Below are 18,092 nucleotides of genomic sequence, written 5' to 3' on the forward strand. Positions count from 1 at the left end.
TATTCTTTAATGCTTCTTCTAGTAGATCTTTCAGTTCTTTATTATATTCCATTGTGGGGTCTTTTTTCAGTTTTAAGTATGTATGGACAATTCTGTAGACTTTGCTGTACAAGGAAAGAGGACTATGAACAAAGCAAGATCCTCAAAAAGAAATTCAGAGAAAAAAAAGGGTATGAAAAGCTACATATGGGAGGCAAACAACAAATATGTATCACAGTATGATTTAATATCTGCTCCCCAAACTAAAATATGTACAAAACACACACACACACTGGACAACTTTTAAGTAAAATTTACCTACCACTGGGTACACCAATAGGTCTTTCGAAATTCAGCATATTTTAAAGAAAAACTGGAATATCTTCAAACAGGACTCAGGAAAATCTTGCCAAAATAAACCAATCTACAGAAAACCAAGAGATTTGAAAAGTCTCGTGGCATCAAGCAGAGTCAGGAAACACAATTAATTTGGAAACAAGTTAAACAGCCAATGGACAACCCTTTGAACAAAAAGGGAGTTGTAAATGTGGGGTTAAGAACTGTGAGACATGCGTCTACATGTGTCACTGGGATTGACAGAAAATCACACTAAATTAAACAGTTTATAAACTTCGGCACCATGTATATGTAGTCAATGGGCTATATGCCCATGTGGTCTACTTTATGTTGGTCACCCTTCCCACGCCTTAAGAGTAAGGGTCGGTGAACATAAATGTGGCATTATCATCAGAGATATATATTCTTTCCCTCGGCATTTCAATGAAGAGCATCACAGTGACCCTGTAGGTCCTAAAGTCTTTGGTATCAAGACTATAGAGGGGGATTTAGACATATGAAGAAGAGGCTCTGTAGATGTGAAGCCTACTGGATCTCCACTCTTGGTAGCATGGCCCCTCCTGGGCTAAATGAAGATGCTGAAATACACAGCATAGTTAAATAGTTTTACCTTACCAATTCAAGTTTTTTTTTTAATCTGATGAGGAAATAGGAGAAAGATTGAGAGGGAGAAAGATTGAGAGGGAGAAAGAGGGAGAGGGAGAAAGAGGGAGAAAGAAGGAGAGATGGAAAGAAGGAGAGCGAGACAGATTGAGAGGGAGAAAGAAGGAGAGGGAGAAAGATTGAGAGGGAGAAAGAAGGAAAGGGAGAGGGAGAAAGATTGAGAGGGAGAAAGAGGGAGAGGGAGAAAGAAGGAGAGGGAGAAAGATTGAGAGGGAGAAAGAGGGAGAGGGGAGAGGGAGAAAGAAGGAGAGGGAGAAAGATTGAGAGGGAGAAAGAGGGAGAGGGGAGTGGGAGAAAGAGGGAGAAAGAAGGAGAGGGAGAAAGAAGGAAAGGGAGAGGGAGAAAGAAGGAGAGTGGGATAGAAGGAGAGGGAAAGGGAGAAAGAAGGAGAGGGAGATAGAAGGAGATGGAGAGGGAGAAAGAGGGAGAGGAAGAAAGATTGAGAGGGAGAAAGAGGGAAAGGGAGAGGGAGAAAGAAGGAGGGAAAGGGAGAGGGAGAAAGAGAAGCAACATGAAACACCCCTCTGACACTAACAGCTATTATAACACAATCCTGATCTTGTAGTAAGTGGCCACTCAAACCAGGAAGCAATTCATAGTCCTTGGCTTGAGCAACAGCTGAACATATAGACTGAAGAGTGAATGTAATATTCTCTCTATGTATTACAGTCTAAGTATGTAGGCATAGGAGCAGAGGCGGAGTGACAACTCATGGGGCCCCCGGGCAATAGGGGATCATGGGGCCCCTGTGTCCTTACCCACACTCAAAGTACACCCAAAAAAGCCTATAAAAGGTACCAGGGGCATTTCATGGGGCCCCCTACTGACCCCGGGCCCTCGGGCAGTGTCCGAGTGCTCCAATGGTCAGTCCGCCCCTGCACAGGAGATACCTCCACCAGGCCCCCCTTAAAGAAGAATTGTACAAAAAAATGATTGGTTAAGCCTCCCAAGTGCTTTTTCCCCCTTTATATTGGCTTTTAAAATTTACAAATGCAGCAATTTAGAAATTGGATGAAAGATCAGACCAAATAGAGGGACAAATGAGGAAAGAGGGACAGAGGGGCTTTGTTCTGAATGAGGGTCAGTCCCTCGAAGTCAGGGAGAGTTGGGAGCTATGGTAATAATGAAGGCAATCAATCCCATACAGAACATATATGTACTGTAAGCATGTCCAGCCTTCCTAGCCATCCTGTTAATTTCCAGTCTTAGCAATACCCATTCCTGTCCAGCAGGGGCAGTGTTCCTTTACAATGCCAGGATGATAGAGTTACAGGGGACTTCCGCGGCCACATAGGAAGTACGCCACGTGCTTTGGAAACCATGGAAACCAGACTCTTCCCTCATCAAAGGCGGACGTGTTACGCGAGAAACCCGTGACGTCCACAGCCGTGTGACTTGCCTCCTGCTCTGGTATGATCGGGGAGGCGCGCTGGAAGATCACATGACCCGGAAGAATAATGCAGGCATCCGTGGACTGGATGGAGAGTGAATATTGTTGAGAACAGGGCGGCGGACAGCAATGGAACAGATACGGTGCTGAGGAGAGCTGCGCTTCACATTGAGGGCACTGTGAAGGTATACAGAAGTGTGAGGAGGCATGACACCGGGTGTCAAGGTGCTGGAGGGCTACAGGTTCTATGGGCTCGCAGGGCACGCTGGGACTTGTGGTTGTCCAATAGCTGCAGAAGGACAGAATTATGCTGCTCTGTGTATGAAGAGTCCTACATCTAGCTATCCCATAATAATGTCAGAATGGCCCATGTGGGTGTGATCAGGGGGCACACATGTCTCATTCAGCTCCCCCATGGGCTCTGTGTACAGACAGCATCAGGAAAGTCTGCCATTTCTTACAACCTGTTGAGTACCGGCCTGTCAGACCCAGTATTGCCGGTGATGAGTTCAGGCATGTCTAGATCCCAGTCCCAACCCACCCGACTGGTCCCGGCAGTAAACTGTCACTGTACTGAGCCAATCACAAGCAGACGAGGCATTCCCTGCCCTGCATTCACATGTACGCAATGGGCGTGACTGCGGGTGGCTGTGGGGCAGGTCATTTTTAAAGGGTAACTCCACTTTTGTGGGGAAAAAAAAGCCAATAGCAAATAAAAATAATATAACAATTGCAAAACAAGTCATATTGTAATTTAATGATGACCTTTTCAGTCTACACATGCTTTAGTTTTCTGTAAAATGCAGTGTGACAAACTGGAGGAGTTCTGTACACAGATGGTGTACAGACCCCCCTCTTAGAAATGTCATTTCCTGCTTGTGTGATTGGCTCTCTGATTTTCCCAGAAGTCTACACTAAGATATCTGCAGCAAAAATGTCATTCTTGGTGAGATGCTTCCAAAGGGAAAATATGTCCAAATGGATGCAGACCCTGCCAATGTCCTCGGAATCCTGGACATTGGTCCCAGCTGCCTGGAGATCATTGACAAGATCCTCACGTGTAGTTCTGAGATGATTCCTCACTGTTCTCATGATCATTGACACTCCACGAGGTGAGATCTTGCATGGCGCACCAGACCTAGGGAGACTGACAGTTGTTTTGTGTTTCTTCCATTTGCGAATGATTGCACCAACTGTTGTCACCTTCTCACCAAGCTGCTTGGCTATAGTTTGGTAGCCCAGTCCAGCCTTGTGTAGGTCTACAATCTTGTCCCTGACATCCTTGGACAGCTCTTTGGTCTTTGCCACGGTGGAGAGTTTGGAATCTGATTGATTGCTCCTGTGGACAGGTGTCTTTTATACAGGTAACAAAATGAGATTAGCAGAACTCCCTTTAAGAGACTGCTTCTAATCTCAGCTTGTTACCTGTATGAAAGACACCTGGTAGCCAGAAATCCTGCTGAATGATAGGGGATCAAATAATTATTTCCTTCATGAACATGCAAATCAGTGCATAATTTGTTAGACATGCATTTCTTTTGAATGTTTTGTTGCTGTTCTGTCTCTCTGTGTTACAATACACCGAACATTCGATTTTTAAACTGATCATTTCTTTGTGAGTGGGCAAACATTCAAAATCATCAGGGGATCAAATACTTATTTCCTTCACTGTAACTGCTTGTCTCCTGGAATCTCCTCCATAGTCTTGAGACTGTGCTGGGAGATACATCAAACCTTCTGGCCATGGTACATATTGATGTACCATCCTGGAGGAGTTGGACTGCCTGTGCAACCTCTGTAGGGTCCAGGTATCGCCTCATGCTACCAGTAGTGACACTGACCCTAGCCAAATACAAAATTAGTGAAAAACAGTCAGAAAAGATGAGTAAGGAAAAAATGTCAGTGGCCTCCACCTGTAAAACCATTCCTGTTTTGAGGGTAGTCTCATTGTTACCCATCTAGTACACCTGTTGTTCATTAACGCCAAAGCAGCTGAAACTGATTAACAACCCCCTCTGCTACTTAACTGACCAAATCAATATTCCAGGAGTTTAATTGACTTGATGCTATATCCTGATTAAAAAGTGTTCCTTTAATTTTTTTGAGCAGTGTATATACCTAATAATAATGTGCCCTGTTCCTGTTGGATTTTAGGAATTGTGTATGGATTGTTAAATTGTGGAATAGACATTTTATGGCACGCTCTGCGTTCCTAGAGCTGTAATGGCCTTACAGATCATGTGTGACAGGCTTGACTGAGTTATTATTGTTTTACGATAGGTTTTTTAATTTTTACTAGTAATGGCTTCGATCAGCGACTTATAGCGGGACTGCGGCGGGCATTCTGACACTGGGGAGGAACTGACTTGGTGTCACTGACATCCCCAATGATCTAGTAAGCTGCAATATATTACATTTCCTAAGTCATCTTCAAGGGCAACCTATGAGGTATAGAACTCCTCCCACCAGGTCTGTAAGTCTGTTGCCAGGTCAGACGTTAAAAGGAGATCCTCTTTGCACTTACCTCAGTTTTTGTTTTTTCTCCATCCAGAGGAGATATGTTGTCTGGTGAGAAGAGCCTATATCAATAGGCAGTCCTGGCAACGGTGGATCTTTCCTCACTTCACCTACGTTCCTTTATTGCGTCGGTGGATCTGAATGCTCATAGGATCCCTTCTCGCTATGGCTAGGAGGAGACCTTGTTAACTTTCCCTCTTCTGTGCCTGGTGAGGGCTGGGAATGATGTGCCCTTCTCAGGGATCACACCAGGTATGTTCAGGAGTGAACCACGCTGGACTTGTGCAGTTTGAATGTCAGAAAATGGGATTGCGGGATCTCTTCGGATAATGGAACATGCTGCATGTTATACTCTAAATAAAGATGTAACATGTTCCAAAGGTGATCCTATTCTACATTATCTTTTAACTGGAATTCTACTTTAAAATACACACCGTGAAGAAGTGGTTGGGCAGAAGATTTTTACATTGTTTAACCTCCTTGGTGGTATGATTCTTTCCAATTTTTTGTGCTGAAAGCGGTACCATTTTTTTGCATGGAAATATGTAGTTTTTTTATTGTAGGCTGTAATTTTTAGGAATAACTCACTGAAATCTGTACGAACAAGAGTCTATTAAACATTCCGGATATGATATAATTTGAAACACAAAATCATAAATTATAATTTAATAAATACTCATAAAAAATAATAATATAATAATAATACATTTAATTCAATAATCTAATCAAACCAAAAACACTGAAATTTGAAATACAGAGGCAAATTCGCACATCGCTGAGCAAAGTCGCAAAATCGTTTTCAGTGTCTGATGACGAATTTCCCCACGAATCATTATCAATCAATTCTGCAAGTGGTTCTGATTTACTATCGCTGCTCTAAAACCGCTTTTGACCTAAAGGGACGCTTTTTGGATGCCATGGACTTTTCTCAGTTTCCAGGCAGAAAGAACATTCAAAATGCAGGCAGGGCACAGGACAAAGCAGTAGGGACAAAATATATGGGAAATGCATTGAAACAGCAATGACAGCAAAAATGACATTTTTAAAAAAATTTCAAATTTCCCGCCGGTGCCGGCGCCCGTACGTCCCAACGTCATAGGGACCGGAACACAGAAGCCGGATGCCGGCATCGGCCAGAGGAGATGGCCGGGGATGCTGCAGGGGACACATCGCGGGAGCGAAGGACAAGGTAAGTGCTGCAGGGACCCCCAGAGCAGCGCTGCATGGTAAGCCCGAGTGTAGCTCGGGGTTACCGCTTTTGGTATAGAAATTTTATCCCGAGCTACACTCGGGAACACCGCTAAGGAGGTTAAAAGAGCAGAAGGAGGAACTAGGAATCAAGCAGCAGTCTTTTAATGAATCTATTTTATAATCCAAGTCTCCCTTCTATTTTTTGTTTTGCTGTGCAACAGACTTGATAAATGTTCCCCATATCAATAACATTTGTTTTCACGTTTTTGTTGATTAGTGTTTGAAAGCCAAACCCTATATGAAATAGACCAACTATTGCAAGCTATTGAAATATACATTTCTTTGCCAAGCATGATACATTTCTGGATCCACAATTATATACGCAAAGAAATACACATGCAAACTAATACAAATATTCTCTTTAGGATGCAGTAGATGCCATATAATGTAGAAGATACAGCTTGTGATTTAGAAGAATGATGAATTCCTGTGTAGTTTGCTAATAAAGCTGGGTATATACTAGTAGAATCTCGTTCAAATTTTTAGTTTTAAGAACGTTTGTTCGATTTCCTAATCTTTAGTGGGGTCAAATGACATTGACACTGATTAAAGTGAACTTTTTGCTTTTCCATGCACAGGCAAAAAACTGCTTTGTTTTCGCCTCTGATTTGTAATTCCACAGAAGCACCATAATCCTGAGATTATTTGTTATGGCCTCTGATACAGAAATTAATTTCAGCATTGTTAAAGTTGAATTTCAGGCACCACCTAACTAATCATAGCAGCACTCCCTCCCATCTCCTAACACGTATTCTGACTAACCTGTTAAGAAAGATCTGTATACTTAGCTACTTTCAGGCTGCTCTGGTAATCTATGATGATAAAATGTCCATGTCTAAATGTTTCAAAATTAAAGAGAAACATTTACTGATTTGCCATTGATTCTTATGAAAGACCTACCACCATCAGGGGTCAGATATCCAATGACCTGTAAATAAAGATTTTAGCCTGATTTGCACTCACTCACTTCCAAAATCTGACTGGCAGTTGTTGACGAAATAAAACAGCAGGGGGAATTTTACTAAAAGCCAGACTACAGGACTTTTTGTAAGCTTTTCCCATTGTTTCATTTATAAGAGGTAAAATATACCAATTTGGTGCAACTCTGCAAAGAAACCAGTCAGCTTCCAGGTTTTATTTCAAAATGTTTGACCATAGGGCATATCGGGCCTAAATGAAGCGGCCTGTTGACGACCGAGTCGCACAGTGGGAGGTAAGCAGTGACCGCAGTCTGGACAGGGCTAACACAAACTGCAGCCACTGCTCAAAGCAGGGCCGACAGGAGGAGTGACAGAGACGACTCCAGCGGCAAGTAGGAAGCATCGCAGAGGACACACAGACACCTTACCTGGCCATCCGCTGCACACACAGCCACACTGAAGGGACAACGGCAGCCTCTCTCCTTCACCAGTGGGCACACTGTGACAGCCAAACAATCCCTGTAGCAGTGGTAGATTGGGCTGTCTTTGCTGGAGGGGGCTGTCTCTTTTCTGGATCCCAATCCAGCAAAGACAGCCCAGTCCAAGAAGGGACATCCCCATGCAACAAAGACATCCCCATCCAGCAAAGAGACATCCTTTCTGTTTGCGTACTGGGATGTCTCTTTGTGGATTTTCACATAGATCTGTATCTGGACTTAAATTATGCATAAACCTAATCTCTCTAAAATGTAAGCCTTCACATTTTAGTGTGTGTTTTGTGTTATACTTTTTTTTTTTAACAGACCCTATAATCCCTGTTCTGAGCATTATAGGGCTTAAAGAGGTGGGGGTGGAGAAACAGCAGTACACTGATCTTCCCAATGATTAGCTGTGCAGAGAGGTATAATCATCGGAGAACAGGCAGAAAACTGACCACTGGTCAGTTTGAAATGGGAAAGCAGAGGGACTGGCAGGATCACCAGGTATTTCACACAACAAAAAACACAAAGAGAACACAATACTTTTTAACACAGTTACAATGGTACTACAGAGACATATCAAGAATATGAAATGTTGTGGTGACATTCTTTAATGTTGTTACAACGGTTTTCAATCTTTTTTTAAATCTGCAGCTTTCATTAAAATAATACTTTGGTGATTCTGCCATGAAGTTCCTTTTTCAGGAACTTTTTGTTATGGGGTGACAACTGTCTCCCACTTGTGCTTCTGTATTGTTACCCTGTCACAATTGCCCCTAGTGGAAGCTACAAGTTGCCATGCTCAAACATTGTGCTGTCGTGATCACAGTTTGTCACTAACGGTAAGCCAGTCCAGAGCAATGCTTTGCTTGTAGACATTAAATGGCTAAAGGAGACCAGCAATAGTGGAAAAATAAGGTGAAAACGGTGTCTTAAGAAAAAAGAACATGGGAACTTTTTAGTGCACAGTGCTTCAGCAAACTAAATCTGATCCAGTTAAGGTCCTGGCAGTAAGAGATTTAGTACATACCACATTTCATCTGATAAACATCATCCTGAAATTCAAGGTGGTGTGTTGTGAGAAGGAATGTTTTTCGGAAAAATCTAATCTGTCTTTTTCTATTCTTCAGGCTTATGAATGGTTTGCACCTTGTGGTGAACCCTCTGTATTTGCTCTCGAGAAGTATTCTATTGATTGTAGATTGAAGAGTGTCCTGCACTTGTCTGGATGTTGTGAATGGGTTTTTATTTAGAATAGAGAGGATTCTGCGATCATCTACCACTGTTGTCTTCTGTGGACATCCATGCCTTTTTATGTTGCTGAGCTCACCAGTGCGTTCTTTATTCAGAATGTACCAAACTGTTGATTTGACCACTCCTAATGTTGCTGCTATCTCTCTGATGGATTTGTTTAGTTTTTGAAGCCTTACAATGGCCTGTTTCACTTGCATGGACAGCTCCTTTGAACGCATGATGTAGGTTCACAACAATAGATTCCAAATGCAAATACCACACTTAGAATCAAATCCCAACCTGTTACCTGCTTCATTGATGAAGAAAAGAACGAAGGAGTAGCCCACGCCAGGCTATGAAACAGCTTTTGATTCAGCTGTCCAATTACTTTTGGTCCCTTGAAAAAAAGGGGAGATGGCTACTCTTAGCTGTAATTCCTAAATCCTTCCTCCAATTTGGATGTACATACACTCAAATTAAACCTGAGAGTGTGCACTTTCAGCCCATATCCATTATATAACTATAGCTTGAATGTGTTTTGGTAAATACCTGAAAAAAAAAACTGGTTCCTACTGGATTGTTACCTTGGCAATCTAACTTGTCATACAGCCTCAAAAGGCTTTCTGATAGAAGGGAGTGTTCATGTTTTTTGCCAATGAACTGTCCCTGAATAGACACATTGTTATCATGTGAGAATTTGCTATCAAGGCACTGAGAGATGGGCACTTCCTGCAGCCTATATGAGATGACATAATACAAGGAAAAAGATACATGTTCTTATCTACATCTATCGGTAAGGTGGTGTACTAAAGAAGAATGGTATAACTTGAAATAGGATTTTAATGTAACTGATCTTTTAAAAAGTTGTGCATATCAAAAGCGACTCTTTTGGAACTGTTTAAACTGACACTAAACGGTGTCTTTATTTTCCACAAATAGTCCATACACATCCACTACTTAATGGCCCTGTAATCTAATTAATGAAACTGTTTCTTACTGTGTCTTTCTGCCTTGGAATGTCCTTAATGGGCCCTGAAGCCTCTCCTTTTTTTCTCCCCTCACTTCGATTTGTTCAAAATCAGCAGTGCACTTTAATTGTGGTCATGTGCACTGCTCTGTTCACCTTACAAATCCCACAGACCATAGACGGATCGAAAACCGCACATTTTTTAGAACGAAAAATCAGTCGTTCCTTTAACCGATGTTACCACCAATGATTACAAAAATCGGCTGACCAAGTCATAAAGTTCACCCCATATAACAGCCAAAACTTCTGTTCCTTCCAGGTCACGGCTCATGCGCATATTATTTTTCGTTAAAACGATCATACGATTTGGCCATCATTGCCGCCAAAATTGGTCGTTTTCCACGAATTGTCCAACATGATCGATAATCCGAAAGTGCAAAAAACCCAAAAACCGGCTGACCAATTAACCCACTAACAGTGCGAAAGTCGGCCGATTAATGTTTCGGACGAAAAATCAGCCGATTTTCGAACCGTATATGGCCGGCATAAGTCCTCAGTCCATCTTGGGAGTGAGCAAAAAAGGGTGGCCACGTTTCTGCATACAATGGGACCATGGAGAACAACCACCCCCTAACAGGAACGTGCATCACAGCAGCAAAAATAAAAAGAGAAATTTGTAGATTTTGCTGAGCACGAAAAAAAGTAATCTTTTTGAGTTAAAGAATGCAAACTTTTTAAAGTTTAGTGTCACTTTAATACTCCATAAGCAAATGCTTTTATGACATACTGGGGCTTCAGACAAGTGAATGCAGCTTTGGTTTATGTACTCTATGGTGAGAGGCACATGGGACAGTACAAATATCACATGGTCATGGTGACCAAAAAGACTCCTGTTTTGAATTTTTCCAGATTGTAAGATGAAAACTTTGATCACTATTGCCAACAACCCCTCCTTTTTCCTTGCTATATATATATAAAATCTATCCCTTCTGAAATCTATATAATGCAGAAAAAACTCTGACTGTGAACAAGGTGCACCATCATGATGTTATTGATGGGATGTTTGCAGACTTGTGTGTCTATTGTCAATTTGTATATTAGTTGCACTCCCTGTGAAGTCAAGTAGGCATAAGTATTTCTTGGTTTCTTACTGCAGTTTCTTGCATTTTAGGATTTCTTTTTTTAAATCCATTTTTTATTTTTTTCCATTTCTGTCTAACCTACAGATATCAATTACCTCTCCAATTTCATTTCTCTTTTTGATGGATTGATAATCTTATCTGTTTATCAGGCAATTTCAGTGACCAGTCATGCCGGAGCACAGCGATGCCAGCCTGCCTCCAGAAGAAAGACTACAGGTTTTGGTACAGAAGGGGACATCTGTGGAAGTGAATGATGACATTCCACTGAAGCGCTACTACCGATCTGGGGTAGAATTGATCCGCATGGCCAATGTGTACACAGGCGAAGGCAATACAGAACATGCTTTTATCCTGTACAACAAATACATCACGTAAGTGTAGCTTTCTGCTTGCTTATACCCAGCGATGTGACTGGCCTCAGGTGACACACAGAGATGAAACAAATCCACCTACATAAGTTGTAGCTGTGTATCTGCAGTCATTTCTTCTGTAGATCGTTGTTAAAAACACAAAAAGGAAATGATTTCTCCTTAGCTGTATCAGCAGGGGGCAGGGATCTGAAGTCTTCAGAGAGCTGACAGCTCTGAGCCCTGATTGGAGGGATGGCACACCTCTACCCTCAGGGTGGTAAAACCTCATAGTTAAGTGTTTTTACCACCCCTGCCCCAACCACACCCCCTCTAGCTGCAGTGGCCAGGGGTGTACACGTGTTGCAGTTAGAGGGTTGAGACAAACCATTTACAACTGATGGGTGCTTACAATGATCAGCTGTTATTTATATAAAAACTTTATATCAAAAGGAGCAAAAATGTTGCTGTAACTGCTGGAAAGTGTTAGCTGGACATTGATCTCAATTTGTTAGTGTATTAGCTTCAAATCTGCTAGTGCATCTAACACTCCCCTCCCCCCAGATTAACAATTCTGCCATCCAAAGATGCCCCTGTGCTCCTTTAGCCAGAGTCGGAACACTTTAATACAGGAAGTGTTACTGGCCTGATCACCAGGTGAAAACAGAGGGGAAAAAAAAGAAAACTAATGCAACCACATCTAAGGATTTGGTAAGCATTATTATTTGGTAAATAATAATGAATGTTTATTTAAAGTAGAACTATATTCAAAACTTTTTCTTTTTAATTTGTATAGAGTAAGGGCGGGTTATAACCCCTTTCAGTTTAGTTTTTGCCGTCTGTGTCCCGTTGGGGAGATTTGCTTTCACTTCCTGTACCATAGCCAAAAACAGGAAGTAAGAGGAAATAACTGCAAATTAAGGGAATTCATTAGGGGACCCCCAGGTCACCAGAACTAGTGTCTCCATTGGAAAATTTCCCCTCTATTACCTTTCTAGGGAAAACCCAAAATTTGGGGTTTTCTTTGTCCTGTTTACGATTATCAGTGAAAGTAAAAACAGGGTGAACTACCCTAGCAGGAGCACAGACATCAATAAAAACGAACCGGTGTTTTAATCCGTCTCCACTCTGTCCAAAACTAAAATAAAGATTTTGCCTTCAATTATACTTTAATGATATCTGTCCTCAAGTGTGGTAAATAGTGGTGTCACATCATTTTCAGCAAGAAGGAATGAATCTAAAATGTAAAAATCATCCCTTGTGTGAACTATGGTTCTTTCAAGTTTAAATGACCGTTGCATTTTAAACCTATATTTAGGTTCAGTCTGTGATTTCTGCAGTCTGTGATTAGGTCTTTCATTTCATTTGTCTTCAGCAATTTGTTACTTGCCAATTGTCTTCTGTAATACATTCCTTCTCTGTAAGATACATTGAAGAGATGTTGTCTTATCTATTCCATGACTGAACACGAACAACATAGGTGCATGTTTTTGTCAGCATTAATGGCGTTCTTTTATGCCTATTTCAATACCAATATAAACTCCTTTTGGATTAAAAAAAACGTTTAAAGGTTATTTTAGTTATTTATGGCTTTGTCAGTGTCGTGAGGTGCGTGTGGTTTTTTTTTTTTTTTGTTTTTGTTTTCTGGGTTTTTTTGGTTTTTTTTGGAACCAGATAATTTTTTTTTTTTTTGGGTGTATGTGGTGTGTGCTCAAAGTTCAGGACCCCCAATTAGCTATTTCTGATGGCCTATGACATCTAGACAACCTCTGGTCCCTTTTTTTTCACCTCTTTATTAATTTAAATACTTTGGTTAATGGTGGGCTTCCATGCTTAACCTTAGGTGGGCCAAAAGTGTATATTTTTTTTATTTTTTTTTTTACATTAACACACAAAAGGATATTATTAGAATAATCATATTGACATACAAAAAAAAAACTACAACACAAACATGCTGGCAGAAGATGGGAGACGTGTGCAAATACGCATCATAAGGAATATTTACAGGATTTATACAAATCATGTTATCACCTACCAGGTCATTGCTCCTACAATTTTAGGGTGTGCCTGAGATGTATCACATCTCAGGCACTCAGTATAACTAGAGCCCTGGTGTGATACATATATTGAGCCCTACATGAGTCGGCAGTAGAGACAGCCTACAAATTGTTACTGCTCCATATGGACAGTGGTTTCCGTGGCAGGAGGTATCCACCATTAAGGCAGACAGTAAAGAGAAGAGTGAATATGGGGAAGAGGAGAGGGAAATGCGATTGCCGAACTTCAGATTGTCAGATCCTGAGCTCTTTTCCATGCAGACCAGATCTAATGGAATTGTTTAGGACAGTTGCGGCATAGATATGCGAGTTTATGTAATGTAAGCACGTTGCTATTAGGGTACGCCATTGGGCTATCGAAGGAGGATGTGACACTTTCCACTTAAGGAGGATAGCTTTTCTGGCATAATAAAAGGCATAAAACAAATAGTTTAGTATGGTGTGTGGTGTCACATATCCCCAGTAACAGCATTAGTGGATCCATAGGTATGGTCAGGCCACTTACTGCACCCACTTCAGATGCTGCCATCCCCCAGAAAATTTGTAGTTTAGAGCAGGCCCAAACCATGTGTATGAATGTGCCCACCGAGGCCTGGCACTTGGGGCAGATAAGATCTTCTGTAGCATAAATAGAAGATGGTCTGGTCTCTGGGGGGAGTAATACACTCTATGAAGGAATTTTAGTTGAATCCATCTTTCCCTTGCTGATATCATGAGAGGGAGATATTGCTGAGTGCCCTCTTCCCAGTCCCCGTCGGTTAGGATGGGTATATCCCCATACCAGATATCATACAAGCAGGATACTGTAGAAGTGTCAGTTTGGGAAATACAGCGGTAGAGGGCCAATAGCAGTTTGTCTAGTTGTTCAGTGGACAAGAGTGATTCCACTTAATGTGATATCAAATGCAGGGGAAAGGTGAATTGGGCTTTGGCAGCGTGTCTGAGCTGTAAGTAGCGAAAGAGCATTTTATTGGGCAACTGGTAAATAGCTTTAAGTCCATCAAAGGATAATAAGTAGCCCCCTGAGATTATGTCCTGGAGTGTTTTAACTCCATATTGCGCCCAGATAATTGGGTCCTGGATAGAGTGCAAATGTGGTAGTCTGGGATTAACCCATAATGGAGTGTGTGAAGACCAGGTCCTGGAAACCCCAATGTAAGCCTCCAGTTGCTTCCACACACTTAGTGTTACTAAACCCAGGATCCTGCATTCACTAGATCTGGTCTCCAACAGTACACAGAACATGGAATTGCAATTAGTTTAGTCAATATAAACTGCTAAATACCATTTCTCATCAGCAGTTAAAGCAGTCTTGTGACTTCTGTCAGTGTTCAGCAGAGCACCAGTTAAAGCTTGTAGGAGGAGTTTATTCTTGGAGGATGCAGAACCTCTGACCCTTTATGGGCAGTACTGATTGGCCTTGTGCTGATCACCTGCACTCTCCCAAGAAAAAAAAAAACCCTCTAGCAATACACACCAAATTGAGCATGTGCAGTGTCTCCACATGATATGTCTTATTAGACAATAAGAGAGGGACACTGGAAGAAGGGGAGGATCAGAGAAGTCAGGGTCAAACATCCTGCAGAGGATTAACCCCTTAGGTTCCACAGTGAGTATAGCATGCTTTACTGTGTATACAGGCTGATTTTACTGTTGTGGGTTTAGTAACACTTTTAAGATGGTCTTCATGGGTTCATTGTCTCCCAAAAGTATATTTAAAGGTTAAAATGTAATGTGTGTTTTTAGGTAGGGGTTAGAACCTCAGTAAAGTGTTGTTTTTGTTATTCTGTGTCACCGCTGTTTAGATTCACCCATCAAATTGTCCTGGTGACCACTTACCAAAGTGAGGGGAAATCCAATATTGTATAGTTCTCACCACAGCAAGAGGTCAGGGTAAATCCTTCAAATGGGACACTTTCTAAGATAGTTGGAGGGAATTCCTCTCATTTACTTTTAAATCTCCAGAACAGAAAATGAAGGGAAATGTCCTCAGTAGGACACAGGTATCAAAAAAATTACTTGATGGGAATTTTATCCATTTGCTATTCTATCTAAAACGAAAAAGTTTTTTGGCTGTATACACACTTTTCACTTTGCTCTGCTTAGTGTTTGGAAGATGCTCAGTGATTAAAATCTGAATCTAATCTGAATAGTTTTCTTCTTTTTCTGTAGGCTGTTTATAGAAAAGCTTCCTAAGCATCGAGATTACAAAACTGCCAATGCTATAGAAAAGAAGGAAACGTTAAAGGTGAGTGGATCTGGCTGAAGACATTGCTCATTTACTGCATTTAGTAGAATGGAACTTAATGTATCCTTTCTCTTGTAGAAACTAAAAGAAGTAGCTTTCCCAAAGGCAGAGGAGCTCAAGAAAGAGCTGCACAAGCGATACGGTAAAGAATATGCAGAGTTCTTGGAGAGAAAGGTGAGTTACAGAATACATATTCTTGGATGGTTCCCATGGTAAGGTGAATAGCAGCTGATGGTGTTTGGCGGTGTTCATCTAGAAATGTGAGGAAGAGGAGTGTGCACGCCGGTCAGCTCTGCAGAAGCAGCTAGAAACTGAGAGGGAGAGGGTGGCGCTCATGAGAAAGCAGCAAGAACAGCAGGAGCAGTTCCAGGCCTTTGAGGAGATGATCCGAAAGAAAGAACTGGAGAATGAGAGGCTTCGCATCCTACATCAGTTCTCAACGGACACCTCGGGGTCAAAGATGTCTGGAGGACCCCTCATCCCAGGTGTTAATGAGCCCCCTGCCATTGGACGGCTCCCCACAAATGATACTGTCCTACCACCACCACCTGTTGTAGACAGGACTTTGAAGCCAGCAAGTCTTCATGAAGGCTGTAAGTAAGAAATACTTTGTTTTATATCACAGTGTATAAAAATTGGAGGAAAGGTTTAACAGAGGTGTTTTTAACATTTTAAAACTTCCAGTGGAAATATATTTTCTCTGCGGCCGTGCCCTGCCCACAGAGTTCTGTGAATGAATGAACTACAAGTCCCTACAGCTGCTTGTAGTTCTCAATGAATTACCACAGCACTGTGGAGCACCGTGGTAGCTCACTGATTCTTCCTGTCAGTATATCTGCTTGCCTGTACATCCCGTACAGGCAAGCGGATATACTGACAGGTCTGCAGGAGACCTGGATGTCACCAGCGATCTACTAATCGCTGGTGAAATTCTTTACAGGCTCCTGCAACAAAAAATAAATGCACACTTTTTTTTTTCTTTACCTGCAAAAAAATGTGCATTATTTTTTGTCAAAAGGTGACCCTATCCTTTAAGGCACAGCATAATAAACCCTAATGTGCATGCATTAACGCACTGCAACATTGTGATTCCAGGCTGAGGCTCCCCACCCACACCTAGTGACTGCACAGTAAAAGAAGAAGCAACACACTGAGACCATACTCCTCCTATTGGCATTCTCCTTGTACTGCATCACAAGCACCAAGTTATTTTCTCCTTGTGTTGCTTCTCACTCACTGATTCAGGGTTCTGCTATACAAGACCTGCAAGAGGCCGATAACAAGTCAAATTCAGGTAAATGAGACTGCTTGCATTTAACAAAATTACATTTAATGATGTATTAAAGCTGATCTCCAGGCAGATACAGAGATGTTGAATTCCTATCGGCCGATGCCCGAGACATGTAGTTCGAGGCGCCGGGCAGGGATTTTTTTTTTTTTTTTTTCTTTTTTACCTTCAGCCCTGCTGCGGGCAAGCAGCAGGGCTCACCTGCACCTGTCAGGTGGAGACATTGGGGTGGCAGCGCTGCCGACCCAAATGCTTCCACACAGTGCCAGCTTGTGTCTCCCGGGCTCCGCTTACCCATCTGCAGGCCCGAGAGCTCATCGCCGGCGACTAGAGGGGAGGAAGGAGAGCAGACACGTCCTCTCCCTTCCCCTTGTCCTGACCCGGAAGTAATGTTATGTCACTTCCCGGTCCCCGTTGAGAGATTCCCGCCAATTGAGGCTGGGAAAGAATGCATTACATTCAGGCTAGCAGAGGGGAGACATCCAGGCTCTTTTAGACCTTGAATGTCTCAATAAAGAGAACCTGTCACCAAAAATAATCACATATTGTCCCCTATGTGATGAAGAAAAAAGTTTTTTTATTTTTTTAATTGTAAAAAATGAAAGTTACACCCAAGCACATAACATTCTTCCCCCCACATATACGCACGTACAAACGTGTAAAAGCACATGCTGGGGCGCTTACGTATGAAAATGTCGATTGCAATACACGTTATATATCATCGTGCGCGCCAAAATGAGAGCAATAATTCTAGCACCAGACATCCTCCATAACACTATACCTAGAAGGATCTGTGAAAGTGTCACGTATCGAAAATATAGGGTACTGAAGTTCGTTGCCATTTTGCTAGTGCATGCAAATTTAAGGTTTGACAAGTTGGATATCTATTTACTCGCTGCAACCTCATCTTTTATATTTTACAAAAAAATAGGGTAATTTATTGCTTTTCTTTATGCCCTAAAATTAACTAACTTGTGTTTGTTACTGGGATTTTGTGGTAATATAACTACCACAATTTTATTCTCTAGGGTTTCTGATTTCAGAAAATATATCATGTTTGGGGGTTTTGTGTAATCTTCAGGCCTATAATGATTTTTTTGTTAATCTTGTGAAAAAAATGCAAAAAACGTCTCTGGGAGAGAAAGGGATAAAGGATAAGCCCTACACTCCCCCTTCCTAACAAGCACCCAATCAGTGCTCATTACACTGCAAGGTCTCTCTGCTCCCTGCTAGTCCCCGCGGTGCTGGAGACAG

At 41.8% G+C, this 18,092-nt stretch overlaps 1 protein-coding gene across 1 annotated transcript in view; it reads left to right on the forward strand.

Annotated features, from left to right (window-relative positions):
• Positions 1–2,362: 2,362 nt before the first annotated feature.
• Positions 2,363–18,092, forward strand: part of STAMBP (STAM binding protein) — a 29,149-nt gene continuing 13,419 nt past the window's right edge. Inside the window, exons 1-5 of the mRNA XM_089692473.1 lie at positions 2,363–2,574; positions 11,048–11,269; positions 15,475–15,550; positions 15,629–15,724; positions 15,807–16,143. Coding sequence (XP_089548599.1) covers positions 11,067–11,269; positions 15,475–15,550; positions 15,629–15,724; positions 15,807–16,143 — 712 coding nt within the window. The 5' untranslated portion in view covers positions 2,363–2,574; positions 11,048–11,066. The remainder of the gene's footprint in view (positions 2,575–11,047; positions 11,270–15,474; positions 15,551–15,628; positions 15,725–15,806; positions 16,144–18,092) is intronic.

Source organism: Staurois parvus, unplaced genomic scaffold (assembly GCF_062004578.1).
Source record: "Staurois parvus isolate SC_StPar_1 unplaced genomic scaffold, SC_StPar_1.0 ptg000586l, whole genome shotgun sequence".
In the NCBI taxonomy this organism is placed as follows: Eukaryota; Metazoa; Chordata; class Amphibia; order Anura; family Ranidae; genus Staurois; species Staurois parvus.